At 35.4% G+C, this 17680-nt stretch overlaps 1 protein-coding gene across 7 annotated transcripts in view; it reads right to left on the bottom strand.

Moving 5' to 3' along the window:
• Nucleotides 1–17680, bottom strand: part of ZMYND8 (zinc finger MYND-type containing 8) — a 63480-nt gene that overhangs the window by 17246 nt on the left and 28554 nt on the right. For 6 of the 7 annotated variants that reach the window (XR_012996509.1, XR_012996510.1, XM_076352257.1 and 3 more), the window contains exons 4-12: nucleotides 14212–14430; nucleotides 13222–13335; nucleotides 11371–11463; nucleotides 10115–10202; nucleotides 9428–9483; nucleotides 8233–8310; nucleotides 7229–7344; nucleotides 5634–6115; nucleotides 3222–3362 (exon numbers count right to left, since the gene is read on the bottom strand). Coding sequence is in view for 5 of the 7 variants with exons in the window: in XM_076352257.1 (XP_076208372.1) it covers nucleotides 3222–3362; nucleotides 5634–6115; nucleotides 7229–7344; nucleotides 8233–8310; nucleotides 9428–9483; nucleotides 10115–10202; nucleotides 11371–11463; nucleotides 13222–13335; nucleotides 14212–14430 (1387 nt within the window). In the remaining 2 variants the exon portion in view is untranslated. The remainder of the gene's footprint in view (nucleotides 1–3221; nucleotides 3363–5633; nucleotides 6116–7228; nucleotides 7345–8232; nucleotides 8311–9427; nucleotides 9484–10114; nucleotides 10203–11370; nucleotides 11464–13221; nucleotides 13336–14211; nucleotides 14431–17680) is intronic. The other variant, XM_076352258.1, reaches the window with a different exon arrangement.

Below are 17680 nucleotides of genomic sequence, written 5' to 3'. Positions count from 1 at the left end.
GAGAATAGAAATAAAAATGTGGATTGTTACACTAGATAGATTAATAAATTTAAGATAAAATAATTTTTTCAATCTATGTCAGCAAAATCTTCTCTGGAGTTCTCCTATACATGTAGAGAATTTTCACTCTGAAACATACAGATCTGTCTGCAAAGAGTACAGACTACAGTGCTAAAGCTAAAACTGTCTTAGCAGCTAAGTTTCACATTTTTGTTTCAATTTTTCGATTTCAGAGGTTATATTTCTGTTCCATAGTCCTATCCTTTACTCTTTGCCAACAGTGCTGACACTCCATTAGTGCTGACACTCCATTAGTGCTCAGGGCACTAAAACACCTTGTTTGGGGGAGGAGGAAGGAGACATGAAGAAGGGGGAAGGAATGGAGAGAAGAATTAGGTTTGGCCAATTTATCTCCTTGAACTGGCTCATGGTAGGATCAAAAGATCCAATGCCATGTGCTGGAAAAGGACCGAGGCTATGGAGAAGACAAAAGGCAACACTGGCACAATATGCATTTGTGCTTCATTTAGAGTTTCATTCCACAGCAGTTAAAGATGTCACAGTACTGCCTTATTTTACTTTAAAAAAAACCCAAGCCACATATATTTACAAGACTTTTTTGTTGATGCACAACTCAGAGAAAAGTAAAATAAATACAAAGGGCTGAGCCAATGATTCCTCTGACCAGACGTTCTTTACAAGTTTGAACTTAATATCAAGGTACGTTCCACATTTAAAATTTAAGAGCCATGGTACATAATGACTCAACTTCGGCAGTACAGTTACCTCAATCAGGCTTGGCCACTCTATCTCCTATCAGGTTGCAAATAGAATGTATATTACAGATAGAGTAGGTACAGAAGGTACCATTCAAGTATTCACACAGTTTTTGTTTACTGCTAAAATAGCAGTTCCTCATCTCTTCCTAGAGGCAGCAACTTGTGTGGTGCAATCCCATAAGCCAAATATACGGGCTATAATTTGGATCATCCTGGCTTGTAATATATATGCATTATAGCATACACAAATTCAGCCTAAATAAGACTCAATCGTCCTTTCTAGTCCCAGTGAAATAGTCATAAAAGTAATACTGAATTTCACGCTCCTCACATCACATATTCATACTGCAAGAGACTAGACATAATACAAACTCTACCACTTTCAGTGTAGTGTAAATTTTGAAAATAAAAATGAAGGTTCTAAGTCACTTAAGTACTTTTGAAAAATTTGTTCCTTGTCTTGGAAATGTTTACTAAATTAGGTTTCTTCTTCCTGTGCTAACTATGTCACCCCATCCACACTAATTTCACAGCAGTAATGGTTATATCACTCTTAGCACAGAATTTGATTCAAGGCTTTCATAGCCTTAGTTAACTACCTGGCAGGATACAAACAGAAGGAAAAATGGAGAATGGGTGAAGATAAAGTTGAGACACTGTAACACCTCCCCAGGGAACCCTACATCTTAATACATGAAAGAAGTCTCGCAATCCAAATTTCTCTATCTAACCTACAAGGAGGTATCACTGACATCCGGATTTCCAATCTGTCTCATTAATGTCAAAGTATTAGTAAAAAGAAAACAGAGCCAAAGGGCAGACAAGCCCATTGTGGAGAAATCTTCAAGTTCTCATTTCCAAAGTCTTTACTTTTTCTCATTACCAATTTGAAAATTTTCACTCCTTACTTGGTCAAACTTTTGTTCTACCTTTTCTGCCTCTGTTACACAAGGACAGGTCCTATACTGTCTGGAATATGTATTTTTTCCAAGCAATCTGTGTATAGCTTGGTCATTCACTTTTCCATTTTTCCATTCACTCCATTTTTCAATTTAGTCAGTCTGCCAGTAACAACAGATGGCTCATTTCCATTATTTTACCTTCCTTATTGCTGAATTGGAGGACGATCATGGAGTCCTCCTAGTACTCCACTCAAGGTACGTAAGTGTCTTTGTTTTCTGGACTTTCAGTTTTGTTTTTTCAGTGAGAAACCCTGTTCACATTATGCATGACAATGAGACACGCTAAGTCGTATCTGAAAACCATAGGATTCACAGACGAATCTATGTCTGGCACAGCTGACACTATTAAATGAAGAAGGGTTGCCATTTTCATTCCTAGCACCAAAGAGTATATTTAGCAAAGGAAACTCCCCTAAAGCTGAAAAAATAACTGATATTCTACTTGAAAGTGTACTAGCTGTTCTTTTATGGTATTGCTCATGGACCATAACATTGGGTTTTCCGATCCACACTATTCAAAATATTCTATGCTCCAGCTGATGTCTCCCATCTGTGGCTCAAACTACTACAGCACTACATATTTCTTAATGTTTTCCCAAACGCATTGTCACCTCAGATAAGACAACAAAGAGCTGCAGTGCAGCAGAAGAAATCAATTCTATGGTTATGTCCACACAGATAGATTAACACACTGAAAAATATACTTGTGAGCTTGTATCCAGAATCAGAATACCTGTAACTCACTGAAAACATGAATTCAGCATTTGAGCTCAAGCCTTCCTGAAGTATTTGGCTAACACCAAGGGGCAGAATCCTGTTTCTCCATGTAATATCACGTGGAGGTAAAAAGTAGCCAGAACTGAATCAGAATACTCACAGGAACAAAGCATGACTGAGGAAATTGATTTACATCTGTTTGACTTTCAGAACTGTTTTATCAAATTAGTACTTACCCACTCCACCTTTCAAAATTCCAGAATCCCAAAATTTACTTCTAGAGATTTTCAAGACATCTGCTAATTCCTTTCATCCATCTATCTCCCTAGAGAGGGATGGTCAGTGAGGAGGCGATGTGAAGGCAGCAAGAAAAAATAAGCCCTAGTAAATCCTAAATCCTAAAGACCACAAGAAAACCTTGCCAGCAATTCACTTGAGAGTCTGAGGGGTGAAGAGCAGCAATGCTCATGTAATTACAACCTTTAGAAACCTACCTACTGTTTAGAAACATTCATTTGTACAGTTCAGCTAAAAAAAAAAAAAAATCATCCTTTAACTACTTCCTTTCATCAGCAAGAAGAAACAATAACAGGAACTTTCATTTATGAAACAAAAAAAGAACAGCATATTTGATGAAACAATAATTATACATCTGCCTCATTTAAAGCCACATACAAGAAAGTTTGTTCATATTATGTTGCATTGACACCACTGTAATTTATTCAGCTATAACAGTATTAGATTTTCAAAGGTTAAGACTAACCAAGATTAAGATTCAGAATACTTCCTGGAGTGGAAGTTCTTTCTTGCTTAGCAGAAATTGGTGTTGATGCTTGAGGAGAGAAAGGTTTGGGGCTGCCTGACAAGCTCCCTGCTTGACCCGTTCTTGTTGGTGCTGGAGAAGCTGAAAAAGTACAAAATCAATAAAGGCAGATTTAAAAATAATCACAATAAAGCCATATTCACTGGGACAAAACAGCTTTTAAACCTACACAAGCAGGGAAAGGATTTTTGTTTAAAAATTTCAACACTGTGTTATACCTCCATTGTAAGTTACAACTATCCCTTTAATTTTAGTTTAATAAAGAAAGAAATTGTAAAGAAAATAATTCTATTCCAGCAATATAGTTGGGCCAAATGTGTACTTACTCTCAAAACCACTCTGTTTGCAGTCACAGAAAGTTTCTAGCTTTCAAGATTTGGTTATTTTAGATGTTAACAAATTCTGACACTCTAAATTGCTACCTATTTTAATTCATGTATGTAAGTAAACACAGAAAACACCACCTACACCATTTTCTAGCTACATTAACAGAGAATTAAAAGTACAAATCATAATAAGTTACAGCTGGAGATCAGTAACCAAATGTCTCCGATATTCTAATTTATACAGAGGTTAAGCAAAATCCTATGCTCTGAGCCTTTAAAATCTCCATGAAATAATGTTTCAAAAACAGACTTCTGGAAACAGCCAAACAGTCTAGAAAGGGAAGCATTGCAGGCCATTACCTTAAAAAAAAAGGACTAATTTTTGTCAGCAAGAGACTAATTTCTGTCTGTTAAATCTCTGCTTAATGCTCTGAAAATGTCATCCTATACTCACTACTGGACACTTTATTCCCCAGTACATCAAGGATTGCTTATATATTCTCAGATTCCTAAACGGTAGCAATATCTACTGTTTCAGTAACTGTTTCCAATTTATTTTCTATACATCACTCAAAATACACAACAGAAGCATCCAAATAAAAGTGTTCTTGTCTAAGGATAGTGCAGTCATACTACTCAAATTACTTTTTACAGCAAACGAGTAATTTAATTTACATTTGAATTGAAACACACGGATTCCAGTAATAGGACAGCTAAGTTTATACATAAAGTAAATATTACAAAAGTTAGCATTTGTAACAATATACAGGTAGAAATGCCAGGTGGGAAACAATATTCTAGTTTAACCGCTGGTAAGTCCAATCCAGCATTTCTATGCACTAGGATAGAGGATAGTAAGGCCTGAGGAAAAGTTAGAAAAATTCCCCAGAATTGCTACGATATTCAAGAATCCAGAGTAGTAGGATAACATCTGTCATCTTCTTTTATCTTTATCTGACAAAATAGCTTTAATGTGACTTTCCATTAATATCCCCACTATTACAAAGAAATAATAATGCGGTATAACAAAAGCTCTGTATTTTAAGACACAAAACAGTACCTGTTAGCTATACCTTATGTATAAGAGCTGTACACACATATATACGTGATAATTTATGTATAAAATGAATTATTCCTTTTGACATGTTACTCTACTGAAAAATCCAAGTATTTTCATATATTTAAATTCATACAGTTACTTTGTCATCACTTTCTGAAGATGGACAGGATCATATCACATATCACTACTTTTGTACCCAAAGGTAGTTTCACAGCCTAGCCTTTATTGGCTAGAAAGAATAAGATTATAATAAATAAATAAATAACAGCATTTTTTCTAAAAATTGTAACGGAAAATATCGATTTAGTTTTCTACACAAAGACATCGTTTTACCAAAACCAAAGTTTTAAAACACTCACATTAATTAATATACTTCATCATTTCTTTCAGATAGTGATGAGCTTTCTTCTATGGATGAAAACACTAAGATAAAGTAGTTTGCTTGAGTGTACAAAATTAGCTAGCATTTGGTCTTTGACTACATTGTAAGTCTGAGAAGCCCAAATTCTGTATTCTACACTCCTTTGTCTCTTTGTCCACTCTGCCTATGGAACTGTAGTTTTATCATATTTTAGCTTCTCAGTTGGGAACACTATAAATTAAGCTCATTGCCTTGAAAAAGAGCTATCAAATTTTAAATACAATACCCTCCTAATCATGACAATTCTAACTCTTTTTGTATTTATTATTCCACTCTCCATTCATTTTGATAGTTACAACTATTCCTGCTGTTTAAACTGAAGGGTTTTGGTCACTTTTCAAGATTATTTATTCCTTCTTAGTGTGACAGAAAGGACTGTTATTTCTTATCTGTGATACTGAAAGTTAAACCCATCTTTTTTTCTACAATTTATTCATAAAATGAATTATAATACAGTCTGTCTTTAAAAAGTACATGGAATAAAACTAGTGCATTAACCAAATGCAAAGTCCTGTACTCCCCCTCCCCCCCTTTTTTTTTTTTACCTGTATTTTTCTCAATAAAGTCCATGGATTCTTCACTGGCACTAAAATGACTGGAAGTTGCTTTTTTCTCCGCGTCCTGTTCAACATCAGATCCAGTGTGAACTGATGAGTTTGTACTCATTGGCGACCGTGGCATATCTGTCAATGAAATCCTACGACCAGTACTACTGCTCAGCATAGACTTGCTCATTAGAATCTTGGGTGATGCTGTCATATCAAAGTTCAGTTTGATTTTCTCTTGTTTGTCTGTCTTTGCAGTTCCAGCAGTTGGGTTTGCAGGGTCTAATAACATTTGGTATTGATTGTTGGGAGTATATGGTGTCCGGAAAGGTGCGTAATTAAATACTCCAAATTTTCTACGAATGTTATCAACATAAACCTCCATTTCTTGCATTGCACTATTGAAGATGCTTTTAGTCTTTTTCACAGAAAAAGGAATTTCTTTAGACATGAGGTAGCAATTATTTATCGGAACCCAGGCCCTATACATAAAACAGAAAAATAAAAGATAATATAACTACATTTCACACTGTGGATTGACATTGGCAACTTTTGTGCACATACTAATTTAGCCTAACCGTAAAGATATGCACACCTCTGATCCTTTCAAAGGACCATCTCTACCTTCTTCTTTTAATAGTTCAGTGCTTAGTTTTGATAAATAAGTAAACTGCATGCCTTAGATTATCACTACCTTATTTTACTCTACCCAGCACACATAAAACATGAATAAACGCTGGTCAAATATGACAAAATATTCCTAATTAGAATAGTCTATGTAACTGTAAGACGACCATAACTAAACAGTCTTTCCATCTGTCATAGTTAGCAGAAAAACATAAAAAGCAGGTCAGGAAAAAAAATACTTCACAAGCACATTCTTAAAAATGTAATATTCTACTTTACACCCCATGTCAGGGTGATCAAACTCCTCAATGCCAGGAAAAGTTCTATTCACAAGTATTGGACAGATTTGATTTATCACAAAATGAGACACACTCTAAAACTGTGCCTTCCAAGATACTAAAATACCAGGAACTTTGACTTAATTATTTCATGGCCCTATACAGTTTTTTATACAGTACATGTTTTTATATCTGTATAGATTTATATTTTCAATTAATGACAAATCAACTCGTATCCATCATGGCTTGCTTTCGTGCAGAGAGTTCATTCACAAGTACAGAAAACTTAACTCCTTTCAGAGCAAAACTGGCATTTTCGACACAGATTATATTTACTATATTTTTTCTATATTTTTTAATCTACAATTGTGTGTTTATTCCCATAGTGTTTAGACAACATAAACAACTTTATTGGCCTCTTCCACCTTTAAGAACTACAGTTCTCTGCAGCACAAAACCAAACACAGGAATTAACTTGCATACTCACTGAGATTATGTATGTATTAATCTTACAAACACGACTTACATTACACAGACATCATGTAAGAAACTAAGACTGCATATGCTACAGTATTATGTAGTTTATTAGGGTCAAGGTTCAAAAGACAGGATCCAAAAACTCCAAGAGCACAAAATTACAACAAGAATTTTGTAAGTACAGCCAAAGACATCCTTTGGTTAAATTCCCACCTGTCGTGTTGGCCAAAGAAACGGGCATCAACTTGCCCATCTTTATCCCTCAGTGCTTTAGCAGGCCAGAATGGAAAGCCTTTGAGTTTAGCCCAGACCAAAGGGTGGGGATTGCTCTAAAGGAAGAGGCAAAATACACAGTAAGAAAATACAAGCAGTATTACCTTCAAATCTGATAAACAACATGTTGTGGGGTTTTTTTTTTAATTGTATGTATTCCTTAGAGTCAATAAAGATCCAACATGCACAAGGCACGTGCCAAATACAAGATTCCATTTTACTATATACTTGATAGATACATAATAAATCCTGAGGACAAAATAAAATTAAAAAAAAACCCAAACCATAAAACCTTAAGTATCTCAATTAAACACATCGTAATTACACTTTTTTATTCATTTATTTTTGATTAGTCCTCTCTGAATATGTAGCATAACATAAGTTAGGCTAGGGCCAATCTTCCAAATTCTCTAATTTTCACAGAAGTCCAAGACAGAACTTGATGGATTATACACTTCTATTTAAGAATCTTAAGGAGTCTTCTCAAGTTTGGTGCAGTATTAAACAAAAACAGACAACCTATTAATAGGTCATGAAAGAAAAATCAAGTCTAAATTCTCAGATCCACACCTGCAGAAAGACATTCACATTTCAGAAGTCTTACCCTGAGTGCAAGTACCGCATGCAAGCACAGATGACCCAGGAGCACGTATCTTATATTTGAGGACAGAGTAGTTGCGAACTGGTTGCTGACACCCTTTACAGTTATTTCTGACTGAAGCAATCCTTTTGTGAAAGCATGCAATCTTACAGCTAAACATCTTGAGATAGTCTGACTCCACAAAGAGCATGATGCGCAAGCACAAGCTACTTGGTAAACTACAGCAGCTTTCCTTGACTCAGTAACCACCACAGGTTTAAAACAATGGGGGGACAACAAGCAACCGTCAAATGAGAACTACTAGTTTAATGTATTAGCTAGACTACCATAATCCTTAACTTACACAAGGCTCACAAAACCAATTTTCTCGTTTTTGGCAAGCAGCTAAATAACATTCCGGACATACTTCAATTTCATTCATCTGAAAGGAAAAAGCAAACAGTTATTGAATACCTTAAACAGAGTCCAAAGCATGATCAGTATTATGTTAGTCTGTCTAGTTTGCTAGCATCATTTTTCCACAAATTTGTGGTCATAAATCAACATTTACTTGCTGTGAAATCAACACTGTTTTGAGAGACACCCATCTTTTTCTACTCCTGTAACGTATGCATTCCAGTTAATAAATCACATTTTTACATCCCTCTTCAGATTGTATGCTACTGTCATTCACTCCAGTCAAAAACAAAAAAAAAAAAAAATCCTTTGTTTGATGTTGTATTTATTTCAGTGATAAAGAATTATTTATCATAATTTCTTCCAATGGCAAAAATATAACCTCAGTTGGGCATTTAATTTCATAATTTATGCAGAACCAAAAAATAAAATAGTTTACTCCTTATGCTCACATTATATAAACTAGTTAAGATATCAGGCTCAGGTTATACATGTATTTTGTTCTATTAAGAATTGATAAATTCTCAGAATTTAGGTGAATCATGGATATCGCTGTGTCAACCCAGGGATGGAGAAAGCACTTCTATAAATATAAAGGGTCAGATCATCAGATAATTTGTATCAATGAAATTAATATTGTTCAAATACAGCACATTTAGAATAGCAAGTTTTTGTAACACTAAACATTATGGATTGCCACTGAAATAAAATCAGTGCAAATGATCAGTTAAGAATGCATGCAGTCATTTTTGCATTTATTCAGAGGAATTTCATAGTGTTACAGCAAAAGAACCATCAAAAACGCATCTATGAATCAGAAGATGTGGGTCTCTTTTTCCAACTCCAGATATTCATTTAGAAGATACGTGTCTTTGCGCAGAATCCATATGTCCACTTTCTTCTCTTCCCTCCCCCCTGCAAGTCTTAATTATAGATAGTGAATATCCTAATGGAAGACACGTTAGCAATGCCCTTGTCAAAAATCATTCTGTAGGCCATGGATATGCATATCTAAACATAAGAAAGCCTACAAAAATTATAGTTACACAATACACACATTAGAAAACACATATTATTTCACTCACGAATACATGAAATGGAACACTTTAAAAATACAGAACAATTAATTGGTGCACACATACCTCATGCTCACAGATTTTGATGATGACTTTTGCTGTTTGTGTCAATTTGTGATTTCCTGAGGAAACAATAAAATGCTTAACCAAGAAAATTGTTATGCTAGAATTATGATAAAATCACCAGTTTTTAGTTTTAAAAGTTAACATTAAAGACAAAAGAGAACATGTAAAGAGACAATGTAAAACACGTATGTATAAACCGCATGCTTGCAAAAGCACAAGGTAGGCACTTTTCTTTTCAACATAACATTGTAACAATCTTTAAATGTTCCTTTCTGAAGCCTTTTGCGGCCTGCCCACCCCTGATACACTCCTTCAGTGAGGGACATGCTGTATCATCTCCTCAGTTAAGTCTCCCATAAAGTGCTGCACAATGCAAAACGCTAAAGCAACGTGGGGGTTGGAACCAGATGATCTTTAAGGTCCCTTCCAAACCAAACCATTCTATGATTCTAACTTATTTGAAATTTTTTTAAGGTGGAATAAGCAAGTGACAGCACGGGCTGTATTTGGTCCTACAGTTTTACGTATGCCTGTTATTAAAAAAAAAAATCTGTTGTGTTTAGGCACTATGGTCATTAACAGGAAGATGCTTTCAGCATTTGCCAACTAGAAGTCTACAAATTGCTCTATGACTTTAACTATTTCAAAATTTCATATTTGAGGACGTAAGTACATATTAATACTTACCCCCATTGTAAATAATGCAGTTGTGCAAAATCCATTTGGCATCAGCCAAAAATGCTTCAGTGCAACCATACATTTTCTTTTTAACATTCTGTAAAGAAAAAATTAAGAATTAATCAGGAAACAGAAATGAGTAAAGTGACAGCTTCTTCTTGAACACTGTTTCCTATCAGTCCTACAATTAATAAAACTGACTACTTATTTACTGTAAGACTTATGATTCTAAATATTTAAGAATCTCTCAAATTCAGGTGTCTTTTGACTGCCCTGAAAATGTATAAACTGTCTAAATTAACTCTAAATAATGAATTATTTAGATCAGCAACTTTAACATTTCCAAAAAAAAGTGTTCATTTCCTGAAACAGTGTTCCATTCGATGACTCTTCAGACAACTGAGTCCTTGATTTCTTCTACTGACATATTATCGCTCCACAGCATTTTTATTTTTTAATTTTTACAAGACCCAGAAAAAAATTATTGGTCATAGTACATAAGACAGTATGTTTGATATTTCAGTCTACCCACTGGGTAAAGTAATTTGATGAGATAAAATCAGTCACATGGATTTGTTACACCTTTATACTATAAAGACATCAACCTCCATTGTAAGGACATGGAGAATGAAAACTTGCTGTCCCTTCACCAGGTCCTAGCAGAACAAAACTCTGCAATGCTTCACTCTTCATTAAGCAGTGGAGAATGGAGAACTTCTTCACGATTTGAAACTTTTAAATTATTATTGAACTGAGAATGAAAGTCCCATTATCCACCTCTTGACTGTTTCTTTTTTCTTCCACACCTCAGGTGCAGAGGAGATTACAGTATTTGTGGAATGATCAGTAAAACGAGTCTGGAATGACCCCTGGATATACACTCAAATGGTCCCAAATTAAGAGACCAGTTATCCATTAATAGCTTACAAACATGATGATCAAATTCAAACTCTGGTTAATGAAGTCTCCCCACAGGATCATTCCTGGAATCAGATGAATTTATACAGGAGGAAGTCATCAGTGTAAGCTTATCTTTTTCACACTGTTTTTCCTGAGCATTTGTTACTGGTTCAGACAAAACGGTGGAATTGTTCAGTTGGCATATGATTGTTTTTAAGCTGTAACTGAACTGGCATTTATAGTAACCAAAAAAAAGCATCAAAATAATTTCAAGCAACCTCTCTCCCCCTCCCATCAAACACTCCAGAAATCTTAATGATAGCAACCAAACTCAAGGAAATTTCCTCCCTTAGCTTTATACAAACCTTCTCTAATGTACAAAGGTCCATTGGATGAAAGATATATTCTGCATAATCTGGGTGTTGATCCAGTGAAACTGGCTTTTGAAATGGCTCTGTCTGTTAGGGCAAGAAAAAAAAAAATCACACTGCTTACTAATACTGAACAGTTTCATCAATGACACAATACTCATTCTTTTTCTAATACTACTTCCAACTGTGATGTCAGAGAAAATTCTTTAAAGGTAATTATAAAATTTTGTGAAGTAATAAAGCACAAGAACAACTAAAAGGTCTCATTTAACTAATTTTTCATATGCTGGAAGTAATGAATTGCAAAAGTTAGGGGTTTTGTAAAATGTATTGTTACTATTTACAGTAGGGTTATTTTGTGAGGAGTATCAGATGAGGCTCAACAGATTTTAGCAGAATAAAGACACTTACTAAATTTCCAATTTGCTAGACTCACAAATACTTTTTTCAGACTCTCATTAGAATCACAGCTTTCAAAACAATGGTGGCTTGGTAATGCAAACACATTCAAACTTTTTTCAGTGGGACTCTACATTTTATCTGCTAATGAGGAGGGACTGCAATTCTTCAAACACAACCAATCAAACTACTCAGGTACCAAAAAAATACGTTATTAGTAAACTGCATAAAAGGGCAAAATATCTCAATAGCATTCATTAAACGTTAGCTTTCTAACCACATTTTCAAAACACTTTGTGAATTCAATATAAACAAACACTGACACTGTGCTTCTGAAAAGCAGCACTTAAAGCTTCTAACGGCTCCATCTAATAGGATAGTATTTACCACTCCAGAGTAAAACAATTCCAAGAGCCAAAAATCTTTCAGTACTTAAGAGTAACCTTCCCAGAAATTGCCACTATTGTTCTGCTAAAATACTTATCATAGAGAGATCAGAGTTGCAGAGAGCCCGTATTTCTGCATATCTGGTTTTCCAAACATATTTTACTATAACAACGCAGGCACAGAGACACTCTCCCTGCTCCTCTAACTTATGTACAGGAACAAGAAGGCAATAGGAGTTAAGACAACCCTTGGTAATTTATCACATTGTATTTTGATTTACTGTTTTCTTCACACATATGAAAACTAGGCAACTCTTGCATAGTGAAGAACAACTGACCAGAATTGCCGAAACTTCGAAGCAAGAATGAGTGACTGGAATAGCTGAAACTTTGAGGCATGGTGGTTTTGAGAAGTGAGTCTAAGACAGACACATGGAGATAGGTACAAGTTGGAGGAAAACCAGTTTTACCTCCATGATAAAAAATCATAGAACAGCGGCCTCATATTGCATGCAAGTTAATGGCACAGGTTTTCACCACACTGAGGAAAATTTCTTCAGTGTTTTAGAAGTATATGATACAACTAACTTCTGTGTTAAGAACAATTTCTACTAACAGATAGAAGCTAGGTTTTCAACAGGTATAATAAATAGTGTAACAGTGTCTATGCCTAAGGTTCCTGCCCATATAATTGTATTGGCAAGAGATCATGTCTCCTCATTCCCCTTGTATCTCAGAGCCAGCACTGTCCACTTTTGGTGAGTAAGAAACCACCGCATCCCACTGGAAAGCCACATTATATTTTCACTACACCTACTGAAACTAAGTCCAGAAGTTACATCAAGAAACTACATTTTAAATGCACTCCAAAACAGTATATACAGCCTAAACTAATCTGTCTGTACTAGCGAGATGGCAGACAACACAGAAGCTGTCATGTACAATCTGATAAAATAAGCCAGATTCATAATCCACAAAAGGAAGCAAAACCCAGGATTATGACAAACATATGATCCAAGTATTTAAAAAAAAAAAAAAAAAAAAAAGAAGTCTTCCTTACCCCTGGCTGTTTCATTTTCTGTAGTGCAAACTTCAGTAAATATGATAGCTGTTCAATGGTGAGCATTGTCATAGCTTTACTCTGTGTTTCTATGCATTCTGCAACTGTGATTTTCTAAAAGTTAAGATTAAAAAATATTTTGTCAGCAAACATTTCTAGGTAAATTCGTCTCCACTGAAACATTCTAGCATTCAAATGGAAGATAGTAACTATCTTATAAGAAACAAAACATTTCTGATGACACAGTATAAGTACTTCAGATACTTGTTTTACTTGGTTTTTGTTCCGGGTATGTTGGGGGGGGGGGGGGGGGGCGGAGAAAAGGGAAAAGACCAGAAAATTATTCATCGTCTTCGAGATCAAGCAAAGTGAATGTGTGAATACACAAAATTCCCAAATACAATGCAGGTTCACAACAATGTGAACGAGTGAGAAGGTCACCTGTGCTCTAATACAGTAAGTGATTAAGATAAAACATGCGATAAACCAATTTGCTTTCATTAACGATACTTTGATGCTAAGTATTCTCTCCCCAGGAATCATTGGAAAGGAATGATTAAATTCCTCAGCCCTGCAGAAAAGAATAGTAATAAAATACCCACTTGTTTATGTAGACCCTACAGTGCAATTTTTTTCTGCACTGCTGCAGAGCTGATCAGCCCACTAGAAGAAGCACAAGTTAAACTAGTCAAAACTGCAGAATGTTTTCAGAATTAGAGGTGCTTGATGAAGAGATCACTCTTTGAAATGGTGCCTTCTCTAGAGATGGAAACACAAAGTTGAAGACTTGCGGTAAGAAGGCAAACACAATCCAGGTACACACACAGAAAAAGTGGTGAAGCAGCAATGGATACCTCCGCTTCTGTATGAATTTTTCTGGTACCTTTACCAAGAGGCAACGTAGGAATAAACCAGAAACATTTCAGAACGCAAAAAAGCTGCTTATATCTCACATACAAGAAAGAAATCCACTCCTTATATCAAACTAACCTCACATTCTGGGCAAAACCAATCCCCCTCTGGTTCCGCTGTCAGTTTCAGACACTTAGCATGATAAACCCGAGGACAGAGTTCACAGCAGAGGACTTGGCCTTCCCGATGACAAACCCAGCAATAGAAATCATTCCGTCCATCCTGTGGTACAACATCAACAGGGTCTGTGGTGAGTGGCTGCTTCATATAGTAAAACGGACCATGTCTTAGTTCTGACTGAAATGTAGGCAAGAAAAACAGGTTTGGTTTCAAAACAAATTTGCATTTTTTCAAATAATAATATTCATAATATATAAGCAAACAGCAGTTTACAAGTTTGATTAACATCTATGCAAGCATAGTATCTTATTCATTGCACAAAATCTTTCATAAAGAGGTTTATTTCTTAGTCAGATGTCAAACGCCAGTTTACACTCAAGACTGAAAATATATTTTTGTAGCAAGTGAGGGCATTGAGTGCAAGACATGCAATCCAACAAAAGTCAGTACACACTTTTATCTTCAAGAAAGAAGTTTTGCTATAGAAGCTATTAGGTCCTCTAAACTCAGAATTCAATGGGGCTGTGCAAGCTAAATACTGAGATATTTAGTGGTGGCTAAACCTGGGACAGATGAAGAAGTTAGTCCTGAAACAAGAGGTTGAACACCACACAAATCTGTCTTAGGTTGCAGCAGTTCACAACTTTGTACAATGAAGCAAGCCAGTGCCGATTCTGACTAATAAGGCAAACTGTAGAGTAGGATGACAAAGGAGCAAATTCACATCCTGAACAGCCACCTCTGCTACAGCAGCGGGAACACTGGGAGAGATTTAATCCACCATTTAAATGCATATCAGAATTTAAGACTCACAATGTCCACTGGTTTGCCTGCACTAGAAAATAGCGTTAACTTTGTAAACTGCATGAAGTCTTCCACTTGAGCCCCAGAGAGCTCAAAGATGACACAGCTGATGCCAAAACACAAGAAGTGAAGAGCCTGGGCTGGCTAAAATGGGTCCCCAGATACCTAAAGTTTGTTAGATCAGCTTTGAAGAGCTGTTAACATTTATTGGAAAACTACATTCTATTTATTAATGACAAAGGAACTTAAGTTTTTTGTTTGGTATTAATTATAGGGGTGGTTTACTGAGGAGGGCATGGAAGGAAACAATCTTGAGTTTTAGGCAGTTTATTTACTGTGATTTTTTTTTTTTGTTTGATGTAAAACCATTTGCTCATGACATTACTTGTAACTATCCAAATGCTTGTAGTTTGCAGAACCATTTTGTTTGGTTCTCAGGTAATTTTGCATGCGTCCTACACCATTTACACATCTGCAAGTTCTTAGACCCTTGAGCTGTCACATGCCCATGTGACTCATAGAACAGTGCAAGCATATGCATGTCCCATACCTTTCCAGCATCCTGTACAAAATTAGCCACACAGGGCATAAATTAATGTCACCAGAAACCACCAGCATGCCAGCTTGGACCGTGATATTTCTAGATTTCTAAAGTTACAAAGGACAAGGTCTAATTACTTGCATGAATAGAGGACCTTCAAGGTCAAATTGGATGACGCAGAAGTGACAACCCAGCTGAAGATGTTATCTCTTCTTTTGTATCTTTTGAGATATAACATCTGCAATTATCTAACACTGTATAATATTTTAGGCAAAGAAAGGATGTTACCCACAAACGTTCCCAAAGCATTCTGCTACCTAAAATTTCACTCAAATTTCTATCAGTTTTGGTGTTTTTCATTTCCTATTCTACAGATGATACAGCTACTAAAAAGATACTTTGTTCCCACCACGGAAATGGGCAAAGTGTAATTTTCTATACTTTCTCTGTATATATATTTAATCATATAACATGACAAGACTTTCAGAAGGAAGGTTCTATGGGATCCTGTGGAATAAGAGGGACAGTATAAGGCTTTAACTACATTTCAAATGTATTACTACTACAATCATTCAAACAGATACAAAGCCATAAGGAAACCCAGAGTGAAGAAGGGAAAGTTGCAATTTACAGTGCAGAAACATGTTTTGTTTGCAGCTATATGCACCACAGCTGTGAGACCAAAATCTCAATAACATATACGTGGAGACGCAACTATGGGACATTTCCTCAACTGCAGATAAAGGAAATTACCAGAAGAATTTAATACATATTGTGACTTTGAAGTGGGTATAAGCAGTATATCCACACTAACTTCCTAAGAATCAAAGATACTGCTTTAAGACAAATATAAAACCTGTGAAAGAAACTATTCCACAGAAATGAGCTCATAACTTCCAAACCAAAGTCTGTTTTTGCTAGAGCATGAGAGGAATTAATCTTCTCTTCAAGGATGCTTATATCTTGTAGACATCTATCACCTTATTTTGTCTAAGCCAAGTTTAAGAACAACAACAACAAAAAAGGTTCTGAGACTCAAAAAAGACCCAACCAACAAAACTGAAGGACTGAAAATTAATGATTCAACTGCATCAAAGGGCCTTTTCACTTGTTCTAATCAGAGTAAAATGTTTTAAGAGTTTAAATTTTAACAGTGATAAAAAAAAAGCTTTGTTTTCTCAACTGTTTCACAACTAGCCAATTCAAGCTCAAATAGGTGGTAGCTTGTTTTAAAGTCTATTAAAGTTATTAAGACCTGTAGAATGACATAGAAAACTGAAGAAAAACCAACAGTATTTTAGCGCTGTTTTGGGGAGAAAAAGATCACTATTTGTATTCAGTTTAAATTAATATTGAAGCAAGTAGTAAAACAAGCTGACAACTTCAATTACATTATAACTGACCAATTAAGTGTCAGAAGTTCCTGATTTTTAACCTGTCTTAGCTACATTCTACAATTCCATAATTCTTTGCTTGTATTTCAACACTTTAAATACCTGTTGGCACCGTTCTGAAGATCTGTTACTGCATCCACAACATGTAATACAAAGTTTCATGCAACTATAACTTTAGTAACGGTATCTTGAAAATACCGAAATATTACAAAACACTTTGTAATGTAGAATATTAAGTTGGAGGTTTCCAGAGATGTTGTCATACCTCAAAATGGATTTATCAGCCAATCAGAACCACAGCTATCAGCTACAATATACTTGAAACTTAACCTGAGAGCAAAACAAGTAACTGCATGCTTAGCTCAGATCTGTTCAGCAGTAAAAGAATCTTTAACAACTCCTGCTACCATATAGAGCAGAGTTTTGCACCTACTTTAGAAATAATTATCTTCAGGCATGCCCATTTCAAATTTGACATGCAAGACAATATTAAATTAGAAACAACTTGTAAAAGCTAAACAAAACTAAACAGATGATATTTTCTTGCTAACTTGTAACAAATACAGCAAAATAAGCAAGTCTGAGGGCTTTTCTTCATTAGATATACAACTTAATTCTATCCTGTAATATTTCAGGTCTGAGATACCTGGAAAACAGAAAACGATTTACTGAGGGGAATGTATCAAGT

Source organism: Aptenodytes patagonicus, chromosome 14 (genome assembly GCF_965638725.1).
Source record: "Aptenodytes patagonicus chromosome 14, bAptPat1.pri.cur, whole genome shotgun sequence".
NCBI lineage: Eukaryota > Metazoa > Chordata > Aves > Sphenisciformes > Spheniscidae > Aptenodytes > Aptenodytes patagonicus.
Note: the sequence above shows the minus strand (reverse complement) of the source record. Positions and strands in the feature narration are given on the sequence as shown.